The sequence below is a fragment of the Meleagris gallopavo genome, chromosome 2 (assembly GCF_000146605.3).
Source record: "Meleagris gallopavo isolate NT-WF06-2002-E0010 breed Aviagen turkey brand Nicholas breeding stock chromosome 2, Turkey_5.1, whole genome shotgun sequence".
Lineage (NCBI taxonomy): Eukaryota > Metazoa > Chordata > Aves > Galliformes > Phasianidae > Meleagris > Meleagris gallopavo.
This window is the reverse complement of record NC_015012.2, coordinates 41,711,515-41,737,495: the sequence shown is the minus strand read 5'-3', so window position 1 is coordinate 41,737,495 and position 25,981 is coordinate 41,711,515. Positions and strand designations below refer to the sequence as shown.

Sequence of the window (25,981 nt, the reverse complement as noted above, 5' to 3'; positions counted from 1 at the left end):
GGAATCCTAAATCCTTTTCCTAGTTTTGATAAATACTGAATCACTGTACGTGTCTGACACACTCGCAAGCACCAATCTCCTATAATAGCTATCTTCCTAACTGTGAAAGCTATAATGCTTTGTCCTTCCTGAGCATCTTACAGTATTACAGAATTCATAAAGGCCTAATAAATCTGTAGTAATTTACTTCAGCATGCTTTGCTGGGGTTAGCAAACATTATTATTTTATTTGCAGAAGAGGAGATTTAGATACCTGAGGTGCAATTTTACATACATTTTCTCAGCAGTAAGGCCAGCCTAAGATGCCTGTGCTGCTTGTGGAAAACTGCCCAACCACTTACAACAGTGCAACCATTTGTGGGCTGAACTCTAAGTTGGATTTCTGCAATGATCTTGGTTTGATTCGTGTTCAAATCATCACTTATGGCCTGGATCACTTCTGCTCCCTGTGAGGCTCTGTAGACAGCTGAGTCAACATAAATGAAAAGTTTATGTGGACTTCAGAAATAAGTGACCAGAAAAACTGACTCAAATTCAGATGAATCCCTCAGAAAAGGTAATGTAAAACTGTACCCGCAATGATGAACTGTCAGTATTGGAACTGCACCTTTAGAATCGTCAGAGGAGAGCTTAGGAATCTGCAGAAAGCTGTTTCAACCTCCAGACTAAAGCTTTCTGTGAAACAGCAAACTTCTAGACTGGTTGCAAAACTTTGACTAAACCTGATTCTAGGCAGTAGAGCTCATTTAATAATTGATGAAACATCTGTGGAATACATAATTAAATACTAGCTTGTAGAGATACAAAGTTCTTTGAAGCCTAGAACAGTTATAACAGTTATATTCAGCTAATATAAGCAACAGTAATAGCAATAAAATAGCCAATAATTACATTGTTTCACTATAAACAATGCAGACATATTAATGTGAAGTTGGTGAAATGTTCCTGCCTTTTCTTAGAAATGCAAAACACTCATTGCTTGCTGTTGGGTATCACAAAACCCAGCAACTCCACAGGTGATCAGACTTTTTGACTCAGTGGAATGGGGAGAGAGATTATGAATGAAACAAATCACTAAAAAGACCCATCACCCATGTGCCACTGTGCTAACCTGTGGGGGTCCGAGATGTGAACTCCGGATCAAAGTGGAAAGTGTCTTCTGGCCGTCCCACTGCAGGCTTGAAAGGCGGCTTGATTTCTTTTCTGTACAGTTTCTAGAAGAAGAACAAATCACAGTCAACAACCTGGCAACAAATTCCGCTACTTCAATACTCACATATAGGTTCCCCTGCTTTGGTGCGGCCTTTGTTAGCCCAGCGCCATCCTTGCAGGACTGACAAAGAGGATGATGAAGCCACAGTACTGGCTCTTGTTTAACTGGCAGGTTTCAAATCTATGCCCTAGCTTGTCCCTGCAGTTCTTAATTATCAGGACTCAGAATGTAAATGCAACGTTTCTGGTCAAAATTTAGACCATGAACAGTCTATCTGGAGCATCTGGAAATTCACTGATCTTAAGGGCAGGATCGGAACATGCAATGGTAACACTAGGAAACCACATATGGGTGAGCTGAGCATCACATTAGTGATAACTAGCTCAAAGAACCACTTGGAAGCAGTGACTGCTTTAGCATTTTTTGTTTGTCAAGAACTAGCAATATGTTTGACACCCTGCCAGACGGAGCTGAGCAACAGGCCTTGCTGCTTGGAGCTCACAACCTAAACAAGAGCTTTGTTCTTTTGGTATATCTGGTGAAATGGAAGGAGCTCACAGAAGAAGATCAGATGAAATCCATCTTCCCATCTAAAGGCAGTAGGAAGAAAGCACTGCAGATAGCAGGGAAATCACTTTAAGGGTGAAAATGTAGATTGAGCAACTGAACAGAAGAACAAAACTAAGGAAAAAGTTAAGGAAGAGGGGAAGGTGTACAACAGGTAACATCTGGGTGAGTTTTTGCTGGGGAGTTGAGGGAGCATGTAGGGGACCACCTAAGTAACAGGCGCCATATATATATACTAATACCTTGCCTTTGTTTCAAGGGATCTCCTGGCCTTTTTACCTATACTTAGCAATGTTTAAGAAACTGCTCCACTGTGTTCCTTTGCAAGCATTCATATGCACACCCACACATTCTGGAAGATGAATAAACTTAGTATGTCTGGACCTGACCCAAAGCTTACAGAGGTTAAAGGAAAGAATCCAACTGATTTCAACTATCTTTACATTATCTCTGCTTGAAGCGGCCAAACCTGAGCACCATGCTGATGGTAGCACCAGGAACAGAACTCCCATTTGACTCCCTGCCCCATGTTTCCATCCCTGGGCTTGCTCCCTTTCTGGCAATGCTTTTGTTCTCAGGTTTCAAAGAACTGAACTTGTTGCCACAGACAGTTTCCAATAATTAGGCATGCCTGAACAGAAATATTTTGTTTCTTTCAAACTTTCAAATCATGATAAGAGCTTGAGAGCAATTTAATGACTGTTTACAATGTATATATTCTCAAGGTAACTTTTAAAACAACTTCATAATGAGCTGGTTCTCCAAACATTTAATGGAGATTAAATATATGCCTGTCCAGCTCTCTGCAAGAAGGAAGATTTTTTAACTGTGATTTTTGTGGTGAATTAACTTCTGTAATATAAAGCATGTGGTCAAACCTAATATATATATATATATGCATCAACATAATTTAAACTTTATTTTGCATAGACAAATAACAGTTATTGAGGCAGGACATTCTGCAGCATAGTATTAGCATTAGTATAAAGCAGATGTTTGTGGCTGAATTATGATTCCTCGGAAAAGTGGAATGGTGAGGTTGGAAATGACTCTGCAGTAATTAATGGCCATTTCACCATAAAAAGTTCCTGCTTGTGCAAAATTGCTCCATATCTTCTGAGAGAAAAAGAGATAAATAATTGTTGTAAGCCACAGTGGAAAGCTAGTCTTCCAAATAATTAAAAGCCAATTGTGATCTTAAGCAGGAAGTGTCACTCATCAACTGAAAAGTATAAACCTATTAATTAACATACACATTTTTCTGTCTGCAGGGCGCTTTAAAAGAGCAGTCAGCACCTACTGTGGGTTTTCCTCTTGCTAGGATTTAACCTTGAGTAAGCTATTTGCTTCCAGCTTCCTTCTATTTGTCTTAATTCACAACTGCAGTGCCTCTACTACAAAAAGCAATCTGGTCACACACACATGCTTCCTCCTTGAATTAAATGCACTCCTCATCCTGTGAGGTCCAAAAATTGGAAAACATTTTAGAACTGTACATCATTTGGGAACTGCACTCTCTTTTCATTATCATAACCATATTCTGCCCAGCATCTCGATTCTTCCCTCCATCTGTAGTTTCTTAAGTGCTGTTGGATCTACTTTTGTGTTTTGAATCCCTAACCCACATCCTCCTCTACTAAGGAGGGATTTGAGATTCATCATGAGTCACATGCCACCTAAAGATGTGTAATCACAAATCCGCTTGATGGGAGGAGATGGAAACAAAGAAGTCGCTTGTGTGGGAGAAAGGAACCTCCTGAGTGCAAACTGGTTGACACCCTTTTCCATTTCCTTTTCCACTTGCAATTGAGTTTGTTTCCAGTGTTTCTGACTAGGTGATTAGGAACAGCAAAAGGTCAACAGCCTAAAATATTTTTCATCCCAGTTTTTTGAATCAGGTAGCTAGATTGAATTGTGAGGAACAAGAATGAGCAGAGCAGAGTCATCTGCAGGCTTTGCTATCCTGGCTCTACTGCTCTGAGAGAACCACTACAACCAAAGCCAGTTCACTGAAGCAAACTAAACCACAGTGCAGAGTTAAAAGTGGAGCCTCACTGCAGGCAGAACACATCTTCCTTTAAATGGCCCATATCCTGTTGACGCCAATTCACAGGTGACACAAACTTACCTAAGAGTCATGGCTATTGTTTTCCATAAAAACAGAGAGCAAATCTCTCAGAGGATTTGAGATCCTTCTAGTCTTTCCAAGAATTTCTGATTAAATTTCTGATTTAAGGTAAAACATATTAATTGATCATGTCTTATCACAGTCCCAAAATTATTTGAGGCTGGTGGCATATCTCTTCCACATTGATCTCCTCCAACATAAAATCAAACAGAGTGGCAAATGACATAACAAGATAAGTCTGCACTATTGTGTTTGACCATTTTTATCTGCCTCTCAAATAACTTCTGGTGATTTTTAAACAGCTATCATCATGTCTACTGATGACACCAAGCCGAGCAGTGTAATTGATAAAGCAGAAGGAAGGGTTGCCATCCAGAGGGACCTCGATAAACTCGAAAGGTGAACCTAATAAGGTTCAACAAAGCAAAGTGCAAGGTTTCACACTTGGGTCGAGATAATCCCAGATATGTAAACAAACTGGGAGAAGAACTTGAAAGTAGTCCTGCTGTGAAGGACCACGGGGGCCTGGTTGATGGAAACCTTAACATGAGCCAGCAGCATGCGCTTGCAGTTCAGAAGGCCAATGGTAACCTGAGTTCCATCAGAAGAGGGGTGGTCAGCAAGACAAGGTGATCGTTCCCCTCTCCTCTGCCCTTGTGAGGCCCCAGCTGGAGTTTTGCATTCAAGTCTGGGGCCCCCAACACAGGAAGGATGTGAAGCTTTTGAAGAGGGTCCAGAGGAGTGCCATGAAGATGGTCAAAGAGCTGGATCACCCCTCCTATGACAATAGGCTGAAGGAACTGGGCTTGTTCAGCCTGGAAAAGAGAAGGCTACAGGAAGACCTCATTGCACTTTCCAGTATTTAAAGGAAGTTTATAAACAGAAAGGAAACCAACTTTTTACACAGGTAGATACTGATAGGACTTTAGAACTAAAGGAGTGGAGATTTAGATGGGGAAGTTTTATACTGAAAGAGTGGTGAGGTGCTAGAACAGGTTGCCCAGAGAGGTTAAGGAAGTCCCATCCCTTGAGGTGTTTTTGGCCTGCTTGGATGGAGCTCTGGGCAGTCTGATCAAGTACCTGATCTTGTGGCTGGCAAACCTGCCTGAGGCAGGGGGGTTGGAACTTGATGGTCCTTGAGGTCCCTTCCAACCCAAGCCATTATATGATTCTGTGAACTCTAATCACAAGAGTCCTGGTTTGGACTTCTACAAAACCCATAGAAGAAAATGTATATGTGATGTGCCTGGAAAACATATTTAAAAAAAAAAAAAGAGGAAATGGTTTAACTATTTAGTAATTTCCTTGACTGAGCTTCTTTGATAAAAAATTGAATTATTCCTCAGCCACCTTTCAGAAGTAGAAGGATGCTACCCTCCACAGTGTTGCACTTGTAGTGCAAGGATACATCTACCTGTCATAGAAAACCCAATAAGCAGACAAAAAGATGAACTGCCTTCTAAAATATTTGTCCTCTCGTAGATTAATGGCGCAATACTATTACCTTCAAATGATAGAAAAGTTAGCAGAATTCAGGCCTCCAAACAAACTTTTGCTGTTGGTAAAATCTGCCTTAAATAACACAATTCCAGTTCAGTTTGATCTCTGATTAATATTAAAGGAAATAGAACTTGTGTCCTCTTTCTTCCTACTTCTTGCCAGCAGTATCTGACAGTTCATTTTCTAGTCTACCATTTGCTCCAGTTCTAATTTAGTCTGTAATCTAAACAAAAAACACTGCTTTTGTCTCACTCCTCTGCTTGCAGTCTGCAGAAATGAATTTCATTTTTCACTTTCAGTGAAAAGCCAGAAATTCTTTAAGCATGACCTGGAAAGAAGAAACAGTAATACAAATAGCAGCAACCAGGCTGTGCTTTCTAAGACCCACTGATTAAAATTATCTGAAAGCAACTCAGTTTGGGTCTCTCTGTCTTAGAGAGATAAAAGTGCAAGGGCAGTAAGTAGTTAAAAGATCTCAGAAGGAGATGGATAACTGATCTTCCTGTAAATCCCAGGTTTGATCAGAAAAGACAGTCCATTCATTTAACAAAAGAGCTATCCAATTTGTGTCACAGAGCCAACAAAAAGCATTAGAGCAGTAAGACAGACTTTTGCAGAAACCTTCACCTATTTTTCATCCTGGGAAGTGGGGACTTGAAGTTTTGTTGCTAGACGACATAAGCTGTAAAAATAATAGTCATACAGTAATTAGCTCATGCTATAATTTATGTTTTGGCATAAGTACTCTGATTAGATTCTTTAATTCGTTCAGTGCTACCTACACAGAAAATGTTACACCTGGACTGAAGGACAGTGCCTCAGAACATGAGAAGGCAGCCAAGATATTGTGGGAAAGGACTAGAGGAGGACAATTTTCTATAGCCACATCCATATTTGCCAGGATTGCACCTATAGCTTCTGCTGTGCTTAGCATGAGCATCTGGAGCATCATAACAGGGCTCCTTACATCATGTATGTCATTTCCACTGTGTTCTCTGCCTGCATCCAAAACCAGACACTATGTCTGGTTGTGTCTGTCTAAAGACAGTGAAAGATGGAAAACAAGTGGGAAATGACTGCTCCAACAGGTAAACATTTCACTGATAGAGACAATAAGCAAGCTCTTATTCAAAACCCAAGGGAACAGCTCTGACAGTAAACGAAGATACAATTTATACATTTCTGCCTTCAATTCTAATGACTTCATCAGTATGATATCTAGACATCACATATAACTTGGAAAGAAGGAACTAGCTCTCATTTCTGTTTTGAATCTTTTCATAAACTGATACTAAGCAGATTAGTGTTTTTTTTCTAGTTAGCATGTCACTTCTGTTGTAGGAAAAAGCTTGCTTAAAAATGACCTCTTTTTACACTGGGTTTCTAGAAGACAATAACCCATTGTGATCCTTTGTGATAAAGGGACTTTGGATATAGGATCATTTTACTAGGGCCCCTGAAAGTTTCTATGCTGCCAATTGCAGTAGTTCTGTCTATCAGAGTTGTCAAGGTGCCTTAGAACCTCTCCAGGAGAGACTGCCTGTTGTCCATGGAGGCCTTCATGTCACAAAGATATAAATCAAATTCACATCCTGCCTCATCAATGCTGTTGTTTGTTTATACTTTTTTCTTCAATGCAGAGATCAGCACTAAACACCTACATGCTCTGCTTCTGTCCATAGAGAACTTGTTAACAGCTATTCTAACTCTAAGTTTTTAGTTCAGGATTGGTGTGGCTCATATCACTCTGAAATGTATACATTACTGCTGCTGTACCTATGTAAGTATCCCAAGATCTCCCTGAGTGATAGTAAAATTAGGAATAAATAAGGAACTATGTTATAAAGATAGTTGATCTATGCAATAATGATTCATCTGTATCCAAGAGAGTGCAATGAGAACTAATTAGATTGGATTAAAATAAGTTTTTACAGCTATGTTTTATAGCGAAGTTACAGTCTAAATAAGACATCATAAGGAGTTAATTATACTTCTTCCCTCTCTAGCTCCAACTTATGTTTGTGCATATCTAGCCTGGTCATGGTATATATTTCCCTTGCCTGCCCGCGTGAACTCACTCAAATGATGGAGGACTGTGAAAATTCCTTAAGACAGGCAAGAGTGGATCTTTGTCAAGATACACTGGCTCATTTCTCCATGATTTAAGGAGATGCTACACTAGCAAAAGGGAAAGGAGACATGTCATCACTGTTCCAATGTTCCCAACTAAATTAAGATTTAAACACCTGCCCCAAAGGTGAAGACCATGGAGATATAAGAGGAACAGACGAAGTAATAGTATTAATAAAAACCTTTTCCAGATTCTGTTTGTTTGAATACCTTTAGAGTTGATAAAGTTGTAAAGCTTTTATATAGCATCTTATGATCAGTAAAAAGCAGAAAATGAAGAAGAGTCTGGATTCCAGAACCTATGTAAGAGGACAAAAAAACAGTGGAGCCATGAAGAAAAGCCTCAAACTCCACTTTCATTGATCATCTTGTAACATGCTAATGACTCATGCCAACTCTTCAGCATGCTTTTCAAAGTAGCTTCATGTGGTTTTCCAAAATAAATGATTCTGCAGGCCACTTAGAGGCCACTTGGGCACCATAAAATGTGCTTTCACAGAGGAATTAGCTTTATTGAAAAGCCATGGGCAGTGGTTTGAAGATGGCTGTGTGACAGACATTCTCACTGTTTTACCAGAATTTATTGTAAGAACTGAATCAGTAAGAACAGTGACGTGTTTTAAAGAGACAGAACAATACCATAACACAAGTCAGACAAAATTAAACAAGAAAATATTAGTGGATGCAGAAAAAGGGAGCTCTGATGCATTGACAGATGCCAAAATCATGAACAAAAAGTATTTGCCTCCAAGTTTCTTTAAAAGACCAAGGCTTAACCTGCTGCAAGTCTGAGTTGAATATTTAGCTAAACTCTACTGCTAGCTTTATGAGCTGTATCTGATAGCAATAAAATAAATCCTTGTTTACCATTCTATGAATCATGTCTGTTTGACATTTCTTATTGGAACTATGTTATATTTGATAAAATGACTGCTGTTCCAATTTTGAACACTGATGTTAAATTAATGACTCACCTCAATAAAACATCAACCACTTGTGAGAGGAGTTGCTATTTCCTGTACTGGTTAGCTGTTTTGTATACCCAGTAACGTAAAAGCATTGCTCTGAAAATCCTCCTATTTGGTATATTTCTGTAGCACCCATCACAGTATTGTAGAAGAGTCAGATCCTGTTTAATATTAACATAGGCGAAAACAGACATGAAGGTGTCGATAAAGCCACCTTAGAAGATTTATGATTTCCCTGGCATGATGTAGCACAACCTGCTGTACACCAGCCAATGCCAGTAGTTGTATTTGGGAAATGGTGAGCCTGGAAGTCTTGGGGCTGCTTGGAGCTGCATGTGTATATACGTGAAAGAGAGGATCTGGAGCTACTCTGTATAATTCAAGAAGAGAAAAGGATTCCTGGAGGTTCCTGACACTGTAAAGAATAAAACTAGGATTTAGTCCCACTTGCCAGATCCAATGAGAAAGGGTAAGTATATCAATATGGAACATAAAAGAATAAAAACCGAGAACATCAGCCTCTCTTCTGAGCATCTCCTTCAAATCCAGTTCTTTGGCTCTGTTTTCCTTTGCAACTGAAATACAGAATTATAGAATCACCAAGGTTGGAAAAGACATCTAAGATCATCCAAGTCCAGCCGTCCACCTATCATCAATAGTTCTCATTAAACCAAGTCCCTCAGTACAACAGGTAAATGTTTCTTGAACACCTCCAGGATTGGTGGCTTCCTGGGCAGCCCATTCCAGTGCCTGACCACCCTCTTGGAGAAATATTTCTTAACATCCAACCTGAATCTTGCCTGACGCAACTTGAGGCCATTCTCTCTAGTCCTATTGCTAGTTACATGGGAGAAGAGGCCAACTCCCGCCTCTACACAATCTCTCTTCAGGTAGTTATAGAGAGCAGAACGATCCCCCTGAGCCTTCCTCTTCTCCAGACTGAACAATCCCAGCTCTCTCAGCCACTCCTCATAAGGCCTGTGCTCCAGACCAATCACAGCTTCATAGCCCTTCTCTGGACACGCTCCAGGGCACTGATGTCTTTCTTGTAGTGAGGGACCCAAAACTGAACACAATACTTGAGGTGCGGCCTCAGCAAGGCTGAGTATAGAGAATATGAAATATTATGGGAACAGTTTCATTTAAAGCTCATCATTTCACTCTGACTCAGCTTTCACAGTTGATGCAGAGTTGAAGGTAGAAATTAGATAAATAGCCTTAGATAGTACTGTGGTAAGACAGCCCATCAACCAAAACAGAAAAAAAGAAGTTAGAGAAAACAGCAGATTTCTATTTCTTTCGTATTTAGATACATAAAAAATATTTATACATACACAAGAGATATAGGAACCAACTTAAAAAGCTCTAGATCCTATGTTAGATTCACTTAACCTTTCTGATAAACATGGAAGTAGGACTTCCAAATTTAGCAAAGAAAAACGAAAAATTAAAAGGTTTCTCCACTTACATTCCAGTCTATAGTAATAAAGAAAGGGTGACGTTTAATTTCTTCCACTCCATCGAATCCAGCACCTGATATGAAAAAGAAAGAATCAACATAGTGTCATGTTTAGTAGAGTGCATCTTCTTCAAATTTCCTCTCCAAGTCCTTTTTTTAAAAACCAGAATCGCCATCTAAAATTTTCTTCTAATCGATAAAACCTGAACAGTACAACTGCCGTAACTGTATAAACAAACATATATACAGACAATGGCACTTCATTAATGAAAACTTGATGGCTGAGGGTTTTTATTTTCCTTTAAGTGAGTTTGTTGCCAAGATAGCTCTCTTCAGGCTTCAGGTAAGACATAGGATTTCAGATGCAGCAGAGCACAGGCACTAGAAAGGCCAGGAGAAGTTCCAAAATGTCCCGATGCTCCCCCAAGGCTATGGCTGCCTACCGCCACCAACAGTGGTTGCTGTTGATTGCCTAATCTTCTCTAATCCTCCTCTACCTCTACAAGTAGGAAAAGCTGCAATACAAGTAAGTTCTGACTCAAAATACCAAAAGGTTCCAATTGATTTGAGATAAGGCAACATTTTGGGTTCCCCCTTTTCAAATATCATATTCAAATTTGCATGAGCAACGAAGTCATCGCTCTCGGTGGTATCTTTCCTTCACAAAAAAAAACCAACAAGTATTCAGTAATAATTAAACAACTGTCAGAGATGACTTAGGATGCTATTTTAAGGGGTTTGATTTGACTTCATTAATAGTACTTTTCATTATTTTTTCAGTTGGAGAAATAACACTTGGAAGCAAAGGCTTCACACTGCAGTTTTGAAACTGGTTTTTGAAAGGTACCCAGCAGTTTTTTAAACGGATACTGAGTAGCCTGGATTTCTGAAAGGACTCAGGATTAACAAGCATCTTGCAAAAGGCAATCAGCACCTCAGAGAACTCAGTTTTTTATGTATTTTCTATGCAGTATTTTTTAAATGCAGTATTTGTACTAAAGAATCAACATTACAAGCAGTTTTAGAAAGGTCTTGTCAACTCCAGCCTTTGTAAAATGTGACATCTGCTCTCCTTGTGTACACGACGTTACCAATGTTTGCCAAAATGCACTGATCAGGAACAGCTTCCTACAGTCTGCTTAATGTTCACTGAGTGAATACAAAAAGCAAAGACTTTGTGAACATAACATGCAGGATTATGTCAGGCCTTCTGGATAATATTTCAAAAGGAATACAAGTCTGATTACTTCCGTATACTGGTAATCTTATAGTGTAGACAAACATGAGTGACGCACACGAGGATAAACAATCCTAGCTTGATATAAAAAATTATATGTGCTGAGGTGACCCTTTGGGTTATGATGAATAGTTCTAGAAAAATGCATAATTAAATCAAATCTTAGAGAGACTAAAGAGAAGAAACACTGAACACCACTGCATCGCTATAAATGCCTGTTGTACACCTGCAATGTGAGTGTGGAATATAGTTGATTCCCTCACCTAGTAAAGGGTATATTTTTTATAGGTAGAAAAGATCAAAAAGGCAGAGTGGAAGAGTATGGAATGACTGAGTAGGCTGCCAGTTTTTAACATGGAAACACACGACTGAGGAGAGTATATGACAGATCAAAAAGTCATGATTGCTTGGAAAGTGGGATGCGAATCAACTATTTCATATCTTTTCCAGTACTAGATGTAGGTCAGGAAATGATGCTAGTAGGAACCAGGTACAGAGCATCCTAAAGGTCTTTCTTCAGACAGCAGCCAGCTGTGTGATGTGGAATTCTGAGAAAAAGAGGACATGGATGTAAAATACTTAGATAGGTTCAGGAGGAGACCAGAAAAGTGTACGAAAAAGACATCTGCTGAAGAAATCTGCTTCACTGACAAACCAAAAGAGGTTCAGGAAACTCCTTGCTTGAGCTTAGAGCAGGTGGAGACCAAGAGAGAATTCAGGTGAAGTATTACAGGTTTATCCTGTTCTTGCTCTTTGTGACACAATTTATGACTTCTAATTATTCACCAAGAATATACTAAGACTACATTGAGAATAGACGAAGACAGTAACAAGACTTATTTTATGTCTTCCTTAGCTTAGTTTTTTCCATGCATAGTCTGAGTCTGTATTAGACACCCCTAGCTGAACCATTCCAAATTCAGCATTTCCAACAGAAAGATGAAACTGACACAGTTACTCTGAAAAGAATTACATTTAGCAACTCTTTGGAGAAGAAATATCTGTGATAAATGTCTTGTGCTCAGTTGGTGGCGACTGGAAACTTTGTAATGTGCATTCGATGTTCTTCACTAAATGAGGATGAAACTGAAGCGCCAAACCAATGTCAGAGAGCTAGGATAAATGCTACAGACACTCCTAAGTTACTGGTAGCATTCCCTAGGCTGATGATAACTGGCAATATATTCAATCTTCTCTGCCCTGTTTCACTTTTTCCTGTTTTGAAGGCTTATGGATACACCACTGTGTGATGGGAAGGAACCACCTTTTTAAGATGACCTATTTGAAACCCACACTTTTTGTTCCTTTTTTTTTTTTCTTTCTCTCTATAAAAACACAGAAATCAGAACCAAGAACCCAAGAACCAAGCCCACCTATAACTACTTCTGTTTGTGGAGGCCTGAAGTGTGCAGTAAGGAATGCAGCATGCAGTTGACATGGGTATTTGTTTGAAAAATTAGCATTTCCCAATTGAGGCCACCTTGGAGCTCTGGCACAGAAAGAATACGTTGTTGGGAATGCGATGGCTTGTCTCCATCTCTGGCTAGCTTGGTGTATTAAAGAGATTTAGGATGATAATAGCCTAAGTTTAATAGCCTAAGTTTGCAAAGAACAATGGACTTCTAACTCATAGCAGCTGATTTTACATTGCAGAGAAGACTCAGTCCTTCCTGCAGTTTTTATTCCCTGATCTTCCCTGCTGAGAGACCTACTGGTACAGTCCACATCTGCCTCATAACCCCTGTGCTCTGGCTGCAGGCAGTGGCTTATGACCCGGTCCCCTCCAAAGCAGAAGAGACATGGTCCGAAGATGTTAGCCTTGGGGGCAGTTCAGAGAACCCCTAGGGGCCATCCTGGCCCTGTGTGGAAATCAAAGGGAGAAGTTACAGTGGAGGTGCTTACAGTACCACCTCTCTGGATCCACCCTGAACATGTGAGACCATTCATCTACTGTCAACAAATCTACAGCGGTACTGGTAAGATACGTTCTTTCATAGAGAAAACAAGCCGAGAAGAAGTCCCATCTGGATTCTCTTTCTTCATAGAAATGGACAGTTCTTGGAATAAAGATGAGGACTGCAAAGACCACTGAATTGCAGCACATGCTATGTGGCACATGCTATGGCCACAAACCTACAGCCTTCCTCTGGATTTCTATTTTTTTGTTTGTTTGTTTGTTTTGTTATTTTTTTTCAAACTTCACTTTAGCTACAACTTTGTAATCAGATCTACTTGTGAAGAATTATCTGCAACATCAAATCTACTGCCTGCAAGTGCTGCCCTACAGTCCCACAAGGGTCCAAGATGATAAATGATGCTTTCAGATCAAACTGCAAGGTTAAATACATTATAGAGTGCAAGGATTTATATAAAAGTTGTTTCCTATTAATAAGCAAGAACTTAATTACCTAAGATTGTTTTATGCCCGTAATAAAAGTGTCTGCATGCAGTAACAGGAGAATGTTTTATTTGTAATTATTTTTGATGGTTAAATTATTATGGACAACATGCGCCTTGAAATAAAATAAGGGGGAAAAGGAAAACAATAGGAAGTTTGATTATCTGAATATCCAAAATGAGCAGAAGGATTTTCCAGAATTTTAGTTTCAGCAAATAAAATGTTTGTTTTTATACAGCTTCCTAGTCAGTGGCAGACATTTTGAAATTCATTCTAAGGTTTACAAGGAAGATATACAGTCACTCAACGAAAGATAAGTTTGTTTTTTAAAGATCATCATCTCATACAATTGAAACTATTTGGGACTAAGGAAAAAATACCCACTTATTTGGCCTCTATGCTGAATCTACTAGCACATACTTTTACTTTATACTTTCTTGGCCAAAACTGCCAATTTTGAGGACTCTGAAACCTTTATACCTCTCAGCAGTGTTAAGAGTTCCCAAAATACTCTACATTAATTCACCCACCTGAACAGATGCAGCCTTCTGGGATACGAGATTTAGTCCATTGCTTAATTACTATCAATGCAATAAGCTCATACTTTTATCATACAATTTCCTTTCTAAGATGCTTACACCTTCTTTGCCTGATATTCCAGTTAATCTGCTGTAGTAATATAAAATTACGTCCATTCATAATCTGCAATTTATTGTATTTAATCAGAGCAATACTACCAAAGCAGTGCTATGCAGACTATTTGTTCAGTAAAGTATTTAGCTTCAGAAAATGACAGTGCCCATAACAAGGGATGCTGAAGAATGCAATAATTTCTGTTCCTTAAAATTTTGTTAGAAAGAAGTAGTATGGGCATCAGATTTTAAAGCAAAATCAGAGAGACAGGACTATAAACTTCCCTCTTTCCATTCAATTCTAGTATTTTTTTTTCATTCATAATCCAGCGTTTTAAACAAAGGCTTAAAACAAAGTTGTAAAACTCCTAGTCAATCTTTACTTCTATTTGTTAAAATGTCAACATCAAAAAGCAACATGATAGTCAGAATAAAATGATTTTTGAAGCCCAGCTTCTTTTAGCTTGTTAGAAACAATTTTGGACTGAATACAAACAATCTCCAGATTTGCACACATCTGAAACAAGGACTGAAAACAAGTGTTTGATACATAATATAGTTCCAATTAATTTTAGCATGCTACACTGTTTTTCCAAAGATTTTTCAAAACGCAATGTCTAACTCCACTTGCCTTTCAACTTCAGACTATTTTTCCTTTCTCAGAGAAACCTACAACCTACAAAGCTGAAGCAGGCCTTTTATTTGCTGGTTTCTGTCCAGCATTTAGGCCAATCATTTAAATATTTCTTCTTCAAATATGTTTTCACCAATTCTTTCTGATTCTCAGTTAAAATACAGAGAGCCTTCTGAAGCTTTCTACTGCTACATCTGAAGTTTTAGCCATAAAACTATAAAGCAAAAGCATGTGCCAGTAGAATAAGCATAGAGGCCAAAGACATGGTCATTCTTTCCTTATACTGTAGTTGGAGAAGATGGAGAAGATATGTTCTGCTTTGATATACAGAAAACTTTGTCTTTCAATTTTATGAGACCATAAACTTATTTTAAAAAATAAGTTTCTCCTTCATGAGAATGAGAAAATACTGGGGCTAGAACTGACCTACCTTATTTCTAATGCTAAGGAACTTTGTTTATTTAACTGTTAGTTTTTTGTTTTTTTTTTTCTTAAGAACTAGTATCCAGAACTGCCCACTGACTCCACTGACTTTACTGGAACACGTTTTGGTTGCACAGAAAATTGTGGGAAACCACAAAATGAGCAGAGCAGAACAAAACAAGAGATGGAGAATGGAAAGAAAGCAGAAAAAAACAAAGGAAGGAACTGAGGAAAAGTTTATATTTATTGCTGTGTCTTATCTTCCTGAACATGGATTAAACCTGGAAATTCCAAAACTCTAATTTTCTCTAATGTGAAGTCAATTGCTTGCAGCAGTTGAAACCTGTTGAGAAAATGTGTTCTTGTACTTTCTCCTCTATCAGTCTACAAAAACTATTATTAGGTCAAGAGGAAGGACCCATGGGAGTGCATCATTTCTGTGGGTCATGTGGAGTCCTCCCAAGAGGAGTGTGGCCACAGCAGTATGCCAAAGGACAGGGTCCCCATTCCTAGCCAGCCCTGCAGGCCTCAGCACAAAAGTCCTGCTGAAGGGATTACAAAGGAGAAGAAAACCAAGATGAATATAAGATGTGTACTTTGAAGTTATTCCACACTGCTCTTTGGTTTTTCCTTTTCCTTTAAAAACAAATTCTTCCCTTACTCATCTAGAATACAGCAAAATATGAGAGAGGTGTGAGGCAAAAATAAACCTTCAATTTTTTTTTTCACAGAACAAGATATGATTTTTAAATGAAAAAGATGACAATACTATTATCTGGGTATTATTCATTTGATATGACTATTCTTATTTTTACACATAAAAACTGAATATTAAATTTTCAGTGACAATTATGTGCCTGGCCTGGTCTATGATCTAACCAAATGTAATGAATTCCTTAATAAAACTCCCAAACAAAGGCAGAGATGGTATACGATACAGAATCCAATATATCCCTCTAGTCTATTGCAATTTAAATTGAATTACTAACAGAGGGGGAAAATATGTCAGTGAGAAAGGACATAATATGTTTAGGGCAATAAAGAAAACCAACTGTTAAAATGTTTGTAGCAACCAAAATGAGACAGCATCAAAATGCATTTTAGAACAGGGGAGCTCATGATAAATTTTACTGTCTTTATTTCTCCCACTTCTGATTTGCAGCTCATCTACTCAGGTTAAAACAAAAAGATCTCCCTGTCATCCAAGTTCTCTACATAATCATATGCATGAGTTGCCTTACACAGTTCATAAGTGATGGCGGTTCACTCTCCCTCTTCCTTGAAAAAGAAAATACAAGCTAATAACATGTTTTGTATTCCAGTGCTTTGACCGTGCTCTTTCCAAGTTTCTCTAGTATTCTGAAGGTTTCCTACACTCTAGCAAGTTATCTAAAATGCATGCATAATGAAGAGGATGACTGTCAGGGAAGATGGTCTGAGAGAAATGATCATCACCTGACAAAATCAAGCACATGTAAAAAATGCATTGATTTAATGTACGTGCGTACCTAATCTGTTAGATGGGTTCCTTTTGAAGAGGGCTCGCAGCAGGCTCTGGGCTTCTATGCTCAAGAACTGTGGCATTCCCAGCTTGGCTCTGAAAGGACACAACACTTGAAAAGAAAATAGATTTTACAAACATTTTCTACATCACACTTTGGTTTAGAGAGTGGCATAGCAGCAGTTAGGAGGAGCAAGCAGTGAACTTGCTGACCAAAGGCATGACTACCTAAACATACCACAATACAAACTGAGGGACTGATCTTGTTCTGTTGAAGTTAAAGTACATTTTATCATTGGCATCACTGGAATAGATCTAATGAATATCTTAATACTTTTTGCAGAGCCTTAAAAGGTATTTTTCCTATGGAATTTTAAATTTTTTTTTAGTTTGTTGGAATAATTTTGGGAATCCAGAGAAATTTAAAGACATAAAGTATCATGAAGATAATATTAATAAATTATATATTGATTAGGGAGAATAACACTTTTCTCTCAGTGATTCACAGCTCCAGAGAAGACATGTAACACTGATAAAGGATAAGCTTCAAGCTCTGAAATACTTGTGCTGCACTTAACACTAAATGAGCAGGAAATTCTCTAAAGAAAAAAATGTGAAACCCTGAAAAAACAGAACATAAGCTGTCCTCCAGAATCTATCTCCACTTCTGTATGGTTAATCACTGTGTAATTCTGTATTACAGACACTAATACATATTTCTTTTGTAAGGCCTGTTTGGTAATTCACTTGCTGCTATTCGCTCTGAAGACAATTTTAGAACCATACATCGGATTTAGCTGTGAATGCCTCACAAAGCTTTGAAAAACTCATTATACACATTATTATTCTCTACCTTTCATATACCTTGGACCTATAGGCTGCCCCAAGTGTATAGCTAACTCATAGTTAAGGGAATGAAATAATTTTCAATACTCACTTGAGTATAAGAGCCATTGTCTCCTTTCTGTCTTTTCCCTGGAATGGTAATGATCCCGTCAGCATCTCAAACTGTGGAATAGCAAAAAAAGGTAAATTGAGTAACTGTTGAGACAGCCTTAATAGCTCATCACACACCAACCATTTTCTATTTATTTCAAACAGAACTGAAAAACTGAGAAGGAATGGCTCAATAAACAGTAGTTACGGAAAAAATGTTACAGCAAGTGTAGATTATGCAGAATATAGTATATATATAATATATATGCAGAATATAATATAATATATATATATATAAAAGACCAATATAATTACTTAGTTCAAGGGTCTTAAATTGTTTACACTGATACTTGATGGTAAATTTTGGTAAATTTGGGGAGAAACATCACATGTGCTACTATTTCCAGCATTTAATTCTGTGGTCAATATTGGAGACAAGATGGATGCTATCGGCTGGATACAATTTTAGTTTGAACAGATACAGTTGTTTTTAGGCATTTGGCTTAGTCTGTGCTGTGGGACAAATAAATTCTCCATGCCCTTCTGAGGGAATTACATGCAGCTGTATCAGGGAAGCATCAGGTTGGTATTAGGAAGAGGTTCTTCACCAGAGGGTGACTGGGAACTAGAACAGGCTCCCCAGGGCAGTGGTCACAGCCCCAAGCTGCCATAGTGCATTTGGACAACATTCTCAGATTTATGTTTAGATTAGATTTAGATTTAGTTTTTGGGTGGTGGTTTATGGTTTAGATTTTGGGTGGTGCTGTGTGGACCACGATCCTCATAGGTGTCTTCCAAATCAGGATATTCTTTTTATCTAAATCTTATCACCTTTGTTGATTGCATATTTGCACTACTCAACAATGCCACTGTTATACAATCTTGTCTATTTGATTGATGGTATACTTATACAATCTTGTCTAGTATGGATTCAATAGTAGATCCTTCATGCAGCTCTAGATGCAGTGTTTCATGGGGCTATGAGTGGTACCTGATGAAAGTTATGCATCAGCAATTAAAAATAAACCAAGAACATAATTCAGCCAAGCATAAAGAAGGACAACGTCCATTAACAGAAAAGAGAACAGTTATCCACTTGTATCTGAGATTCAGGCTTTGGATCTCTTCTAGGATAAGTACCTGCTAATTAATGCTCATTATTGTAATTAAATACCTCTTAAAGTAGAACAGTCTCTGCAATCATTATGTAGTTTCTGTAACTTATTGCACAAAAGCTTCACTGCTCTCTCTTATCTGAGATTAAATACAGCTGAGCCGTAAGAAAACTACCTGAAGGCATAAGAAAATTCTACCTACGAAACTATTAAGCTAGTTTTGTGAGGAGGGTAGATGAGAGGCTTAGAAGCCAAATAACTAATTGATTATAATTAATTGAAGGACTTATTTGCATTACGAAAAAATTACCACAAGATAATAAAATACGAGCCAGAAGCATGGAAAAAATATTTTAAGTATGTTTGTATGACTGAAAAATACAGACAAGATTTGGAAAATGCAAAGGTTTTCACTCCTGCCTGATCTAAGAAAGTCAAAGAGAGCAGCTGCCTGACAAAGGAGGAAAAAAGCAGCTTGTCTGCTAAAAAGAAACGTGATAGAGTAGAACTGTTGAAACTGCCTAAACGACAGAGGAGCTCAAGACCTATTTTCAAAATAACTCTGACCTATAAGAGCCTCTGTCCTGACAAAAATGGTCATATATCCCTGTGACAAGGGGCAGAGAAGATCACTTCCCAGAACAGTAACGAATCGGCACATTGTATAATACCCTCATCATGATTTCTAAAGAGTTTCCTTTATGTTCTTGGCAAGTATCTAATATCACTTACATTCGCTCATGTCACTTTAATAATTGTTACAATAGATTTAATTTAACAGCACTAACAATGACTGCTACAAGTCATTTATTTAGACAGAAATGGGCTTGAAGCTGCTGATGTATATGATAACAGATACATGCTATTGTTTGGCTAATGACTTTGTGAGAAGATGGTGACTGTAGCTCCAACCCACCAGGATATCAGAGACAGATCTGCAAACACAGTATGTGTGCAGGGCCAAGCAACCCGAGGGCAAGAAATTCAGATGCAGTGTTGAAGGAGGAAGGAAGGAAAGAAAAAATAGAATTTGCAGGAGGGAGCAGGGGAAGTCACATGTCCTAGAGGCTGCAGGGAGTATTTACCACAGTGCTCCAACAGCTAGCACTTTGTTACCAATTTTACTAGTCTAATGCTGAGACTAATGCAGATTCAGGAGAAATGCACTTAACATCAATATTTAAAGTGAACTACCTTATGTGTTAAATACACCAGAGTTTTTGACTACAGTGAATTCTACTGAGCAGCAGCTGGAAGAAAGCACTGGTTCCTATAAATGCTGCCCTGATTCTAAAATCTGTTCAAGATTAAAAATGAAACAATGAAACTGAAGAAAACTATGAAAAAATGAATATAGTTAAAACTGCTGTATAACACTTTGGTTTCCTCGTTGTTTTTTTTGTTTGTTTGTTTTTAAATAGCAAGACCCTTGCTAAACCTAAACATGAAAACAGAAGCAAGACTTTGCTGCTAATGTTTCACATAAGTTCAGAGTCACATGAGTCACAGTAGGTTGACTGGGAGCTGAGCCTAGGTGTGAACAAACTTTACAGCATTTTTGCCTATTAAAGCGAAATCCATAGTTCTGCTGGGAAATGCACTCTTCACTCTTCCCGCTTCCCCATCTGTATAAACCATCTGTTGGTTTGTTCCTTGCCTCCCAACTACTCACTTCTTGGGTATTCTGGAGAGCTGCCCTCTCAAAGCCAGCACTTCAGAAGACATTGTCTCCTTCCAGCTTTGGCTTCCTTTCCATACTAATATTCAGCAAGAAAGGCAAATATTCCCTGCTCCAGTTCAGCTGCCTGTTAATACAACCACAGAACAAGCTTGGTGGGAATGGATACGAGAAGTGATCCTGTTAGGTCATTGAGAAAGAGCAACTACAAGAAAAATCCACAGCCTGTGGTAACTGCCAGATGAATATTCCTAGCAGATGGAAGGACAGAAGACTGTGCAAGTAATCCTAGCCCAAATCTGCCCGAATATTGTGAGCCTAGGACAAAAATTGAAGTTACAAAAGAAACTTGATATTACTCAGATCTGGATAGTAGAGACACTCTTGTCAGAACAGCTGGCTTCCCTTCTCAATATTTTCAGCAATTTTCCAGGAGGTTGGGAGTAGGTCAGGCACTCAGTTTTACCATCTGTAAAATGCTTTATTTATCACTATTAGCTATATATGAAGCATAATGAATTTCATTTCTTCCAAAGTATTTGAATACCTTCACATAGTAGCTAGCATAAATGTTCAAAATATGGTTCATTAAGAATGCTATCCAATATAATGGGAATAAAACAAGAATATTATGATAGGATTTTGTAAAAGAAGACTTTATTGCTTTGATGTAATATATTGATTTTTCCAGGGCCACTGTACAGGTTAAGGTGGAAACTACCCTAAAATAGAGTACATTGGCTAGCAAGAGGAATATTTTCCTTTCTTGTACAAGCCTGCTTGTGCAGGTCTCCTGATGCAAGATTTCTGAAGAATAGTGTTAAAACTGAGCAACATTTTATCTAAATTCTTCAATACAATAAGTAAGATGCAAGAAGACAAAAAAGAAAAAAAAAAAGAAGTCTAGACATGATAAACCACAACTTCCCCAGCACATTTTTAATTGAGTACAAAACAGTAAAAATCACTTATTAAATAAGAGGCAAGTACTTGCAGAACATTAGAGAACAGTGAAGTTGGATAGTGTTGAATTTCTGGCAGCTTTTCCAACTAGCATAAAAACAGCTTATCTAACAGAGGATGCAAATGATGAGCAGAGCCCAAGAAACACTGGAAATCCTTGTACACTTTTTGTGTATGAAAATCCCCTTGCTGTAATCAGTTAATTTATAAAGAGGAAAAAAATGTTGAACTGATTAAATATATTTTTCTCTAAGGTGTCCAGTAGCACTCAGAGGCTTACAGCATCAGCTTACAATTAAAATAGTTTAACTCTCTTTAAATGGATTTTTATATTTTCCAATTCTAACACGTTGAATCTGTGGAAGAGGATATGAAGAAGAGAGATTGAGAAAAAAAAAAAAAGACCTAGCAAAAAACATGTGGCAAAGAGCCAAGTTCATTAGGAGGTGAAAGAAAACCAATGCATGCACCAAATACATCAGTGTTTCTTTTTAACAAAGATAGTGAAAGACAGTGAGAAGGCATCGATATCCTCCAAAAGTAAACACATGAAAAATTTAAAGGGTTGTGGTATATTTATTATAGGAGACATAACCTATTGATTTTTCTGAACAAACACATGTGATTCAAAAGTGCTCAGCATCCACAAGTGGCTTTGTGTCTCTAGGAGATAAGGATGTCCTTCTTTTACATTCAGGTAATTAATTGCAATCTTTACCTTGGATTAACTGCTGTCAACCAGCTAGACCAGCAGTGTAGGCCCTCTTCCAAAATATGCTCACTAGTTTTCACATTGCTACCTGTTGCTACTTTTGTTGAAACCATTTGTTTGCTTAGGGTAAACAACATTTAAATAAACTGTCATTTCTGGAAGGTTTATTCCTATCTTACTTTGAGATAACATTACTTTTTAGCATGAATAACTCCTTTCTCTCTATCATGTTTTTCCTTGTGGTACATTTCTAGATGGTATAGGTAGTTCTTGGACTAATGACCACCTTAAATTAGTAACTTGCTCCTGCAACACTGGATCAAATACTTTATTAAAAGGCCCATGAGAGTGACTTTGTTTAGAAATGCTGATGTAAAGGTGGCAGATTAATGGCAAAAGAATCACTGAGGTACTGTAAAGCACTCAGAGTGCCCTCAAAAATACATTGTTTTTAAAATATATTTTACAAAAAAAAAGTAGTACACTCCCGAGTTTCTCTAAGAATATGCCCCTAACCTCTGAAATTTCCTGCCTTGAGAATGTTTCCAAACAAGATCTGTGTTAGTAACTAGTTAGACATTTTTTCTGAAATGCTTGCACTCTTACAAGCTTGCCCTGCTCTGTTCCTGTGGAACAAAAATATTTATGGCTCAAAGCAACCAATTGAAACAACATACTACTGACGGAAATGAGATAAAGGAGAGAATCTACGGGCAAATTTTAGCTCATATGCTGCCAGGGGCAGCTTGTTTCCTATTCCTGATGCAATGAAAATGATCAAGCAATTATCACACATCTACTTTCCTATCAACCCTTAACTGCTGGAAGTGATATTTGTTATCTCAGTGACTGCTCACTTTCCAGCCACTACTCCAACAAAAAAATACAACTTTTCCATTACCATGAGCACACCAAAAGACCACCAGTCAGCACTCTGAGTGTGTCCTCTGCGGTTGACCACCTCTGGGGCCATATACTCTATTGTCCCACAGAACGAATACGCTCTCTTGTCATGGTCGATGGCTTCTTTACTCAGACCGAAATCTAAATAAATTGAAATAAAAAGACTTGTCAAATTTCTAAAAGATATTATTAATACTTATGCACTTAAACTGTCCAAATAAAAAATGGTTGGAGAATACATGAAATAGACAGTGGAGCACCCATCCATCTGTGGGCATATTCTGTGTGTAGGAAAGCCACAGGTACACGCACAGTCAAGCTCTACCTACATGAAATACCTGGGTGGCATTTGTTAATATGTCTTGAAAGCACGTGTACTATTTTTTTTAATCTATCTCTGAGGTTCAAAGCAGAAGAGAATGTGCAAGTCAGCAGATTCAGTTCAAGAAACAGTTCAAGTTCGGCAAAGAAAATGCTGGTGAAGATTCTTTCTTAGTTTACTGTAGCATTAATAGTAATAATCCCAGATGGGAAATGGTGATAACACATCTCACGCAAAGGGATGGCTTTCCAAGATGTCCTCTACACAGCTATAAATTCAGAGAATTTAATCTGGATTAAGCAGTCATACTGGGAACATCCATCCATCCACAGTGGCAAGCAGTCAAGAATGTAAGTTTTATCAGTTGGGAGAGTGATTTTATCAAGAAAACCTATGTTTTCCACATGCTGTGAAGACTGAGAGCATAACAAATCGCCATAAGAAAGAACATCAATATCCAAACTCTTCTGATTCTTAAGCTTTCTTTCTTTCTTTTTTCTTTCTTTCTTTCTTTCTTTCTTTCTTCCTTTTTTTCTTTCTTTCTTTCTTTCTTTCTTCCTTTTTTTCTTTCTTTCTTTCTTCCTTCCTTTTCAAACAATGATTAAGTTGCATGCAACATACTACAAATTGAATCAGCTTGTAGGCATTAAGTTTCCTGTTCCTCACATACCTGTTATCTTAATGTGGCCCTCTTCATCAAGAAGAATGCTGTAAAACAAAAGCAAAGATACTTTCATTATGTAGTCACAGACTGCAGTTAACAAAAATGAGTAAAACATGTTTAAGACAAGTAATGAGATATATACAATTCAAATACATGTGCAAACAAACCCTCACTGCATTATATGCTTCCATAAAGAAAAATGATCCCCAAAAGCCTAACTGATCTCATGCCTGAAGCAATCGCTGCCTGTGGCAGTTGAACAGGGAGTCTCCTCTTTACTCCATGGCACGCTCAGGATGAAGATGTGAGCTGAGCTCAGAAAGAACATGGTGTTCAAAGCAAACACCAACAGAGTATTTGCTTCCAGCAGGGGACAGAGCTATAGGTTTTCTATTGTTCTCATAATAATAAAGGCAAGTACAAAAATAATGAGGGCTTGGTCTCACTGGGTCTAAAATTATCTCCAAAGGTAGATACGTTAATGCTGAAGTAATAAAAGTGATTTTAGAGCATAATGACTAGTCACAGCCTAGCTGCATGGATCTCAGCCCCTGCTAATTTATTCTGTCAGGAAGCATAAATGAAATTTCAGCCTGGAAGCCAAATTCAAGTGTTCTCACGTTTTCCACCTGCCAACATTTCTTATTCACACAATGGCACTCCAACATTTCTATAAGAAAAATGACTGTAGTTCATCAAAAAAACACTGCCTTTTTTTTCTTTTTTTTTCAGAAAGAAGAAGGATTGGTGAAACTAAGAAATAACAAGGTTTTGTTAAATTTTGTGCCTATTAGTGCTGACACAGTAATAAGGAATGGTGTTTCATCAGTCCTAGTTAGATTTAGTGCATTTGTGTTTTCAAACTGGTCTAACAAGATGTCAGCTATTTTTATACTTTCATTCTCTTATAGAGTCACTTTGGTACATTTATGCAGGAAGAAAATAAGACAGAAATGAAGCTAACACATTGGGAAAGGTTCTGTGTAACTCTTGTTAAAAGTTTCCTCTGTGCTGAAACATAATTGAAAAGAGGTGATCTTCTGCCATTCATTTGCGTGTTTGGAACAGGCTGTTATTGTGTAACTCATCAAATAAAGGCCAGCAGCTGAGTCACTACTATATGTTCAATAATTAAACCTTTTCTTCTCAATAAAAGCTTCTTTCCTTCGATTTTTTCTCTGCAGATTTTTTGAAGAGGCATAAAATTTAAGTACCAGAACATAGCAGGCTTGCTTACATGTACTTTTGCGACCAAATTAAACACCTACCAGCTTGAAAGCGAGAGAGAATACCTGAACCCCACAGCCCCAGCTCTGCAATAGTGGTTGAGGGAGCACAGCTCACAGAAATCACCCCAGATTTTGTCCCACGCCCATGGAGTCCTTGTGAGTAACAGTGCAAAACAAGTTGTGTGGAATTTTCCCCAGAAACATCAATTTTATATTTCATCGACTTCCTATGGAAAATTCATGCTATGATGCAATATATGGTTTTCATATCTTTTGCCTCCATTAGAGATATGAAGGAAGGCAATAGCCATGCAGCTATCAGACTCTCTTGGGCTGAGTGAGCCAGAAGTATACAATAGACTTTCTCACACTAAAAGTTTGTGTGAGCAGCTAAATGAATGGATCCTGGTTTGCTAGGGGCACATATCCTTTATCTTTGAATACTCTATAGTTTCCTTCTGTCTCATGTTCCCTAAATCTGCCCTTAGACAGAACCCTTGGCTGCCTTCAGCTTCCCTTTGCTCCTGGCAATATGTGTGGGACAGCTGGGGGTTTCCACATTTGCCATCTGCCAATGCATACAATGCTATGGTTATGAACTGAAAAATTACTTTTGATGTAAAAAGAAAGTAGTATGCTAACTGGGAGAAAAATATAATTACTGCAGTG

The 25,981-nt window shown here is 38.0% G+C and overlaps 1 protein-coding gene across 2 annotated transcripts in view; it reads right to left on the bottom strand.

Moving 5' to 3' along the window:
* The window catches only part of RPS6KA2 (ribosomal protein S6 kinase A2), a 274,636-nt gene that overhangs the window by 33,114 nt on the left and 215,541 nt on the right, over positions 1–25,981 (bottom strand). For both annotated transcript variants that reach the window (XM_031552440.1, XM_010707087.3), the window contains 6 exons: positions 24,090–24,127; positions 23,096–23,238; positions 17,728–17,798; positions 16,798–16,886; positions 9,975–10,039; positions 1,112–1,214 (listed from right to left, as the gene is read on the bottom strand). In XM_031552440.1, the coding sequence (XP_031408300.1) occupies positions 1,112–1,214; positions 9,975–10,039; positions 16,798–16,886; positions 17,728–17,798; positions 23,096–23,238; positions 24,090–24,127 (509 nt within the window). The remainder of the gene's footprint in view (positions 1–1,111; positions 1,215–9,974; positions 10,040–16,797; positions 16,887–17,727; positions 17,799–23,095; positions 23,239–24,089; positions 24,128–25,981) is intronic.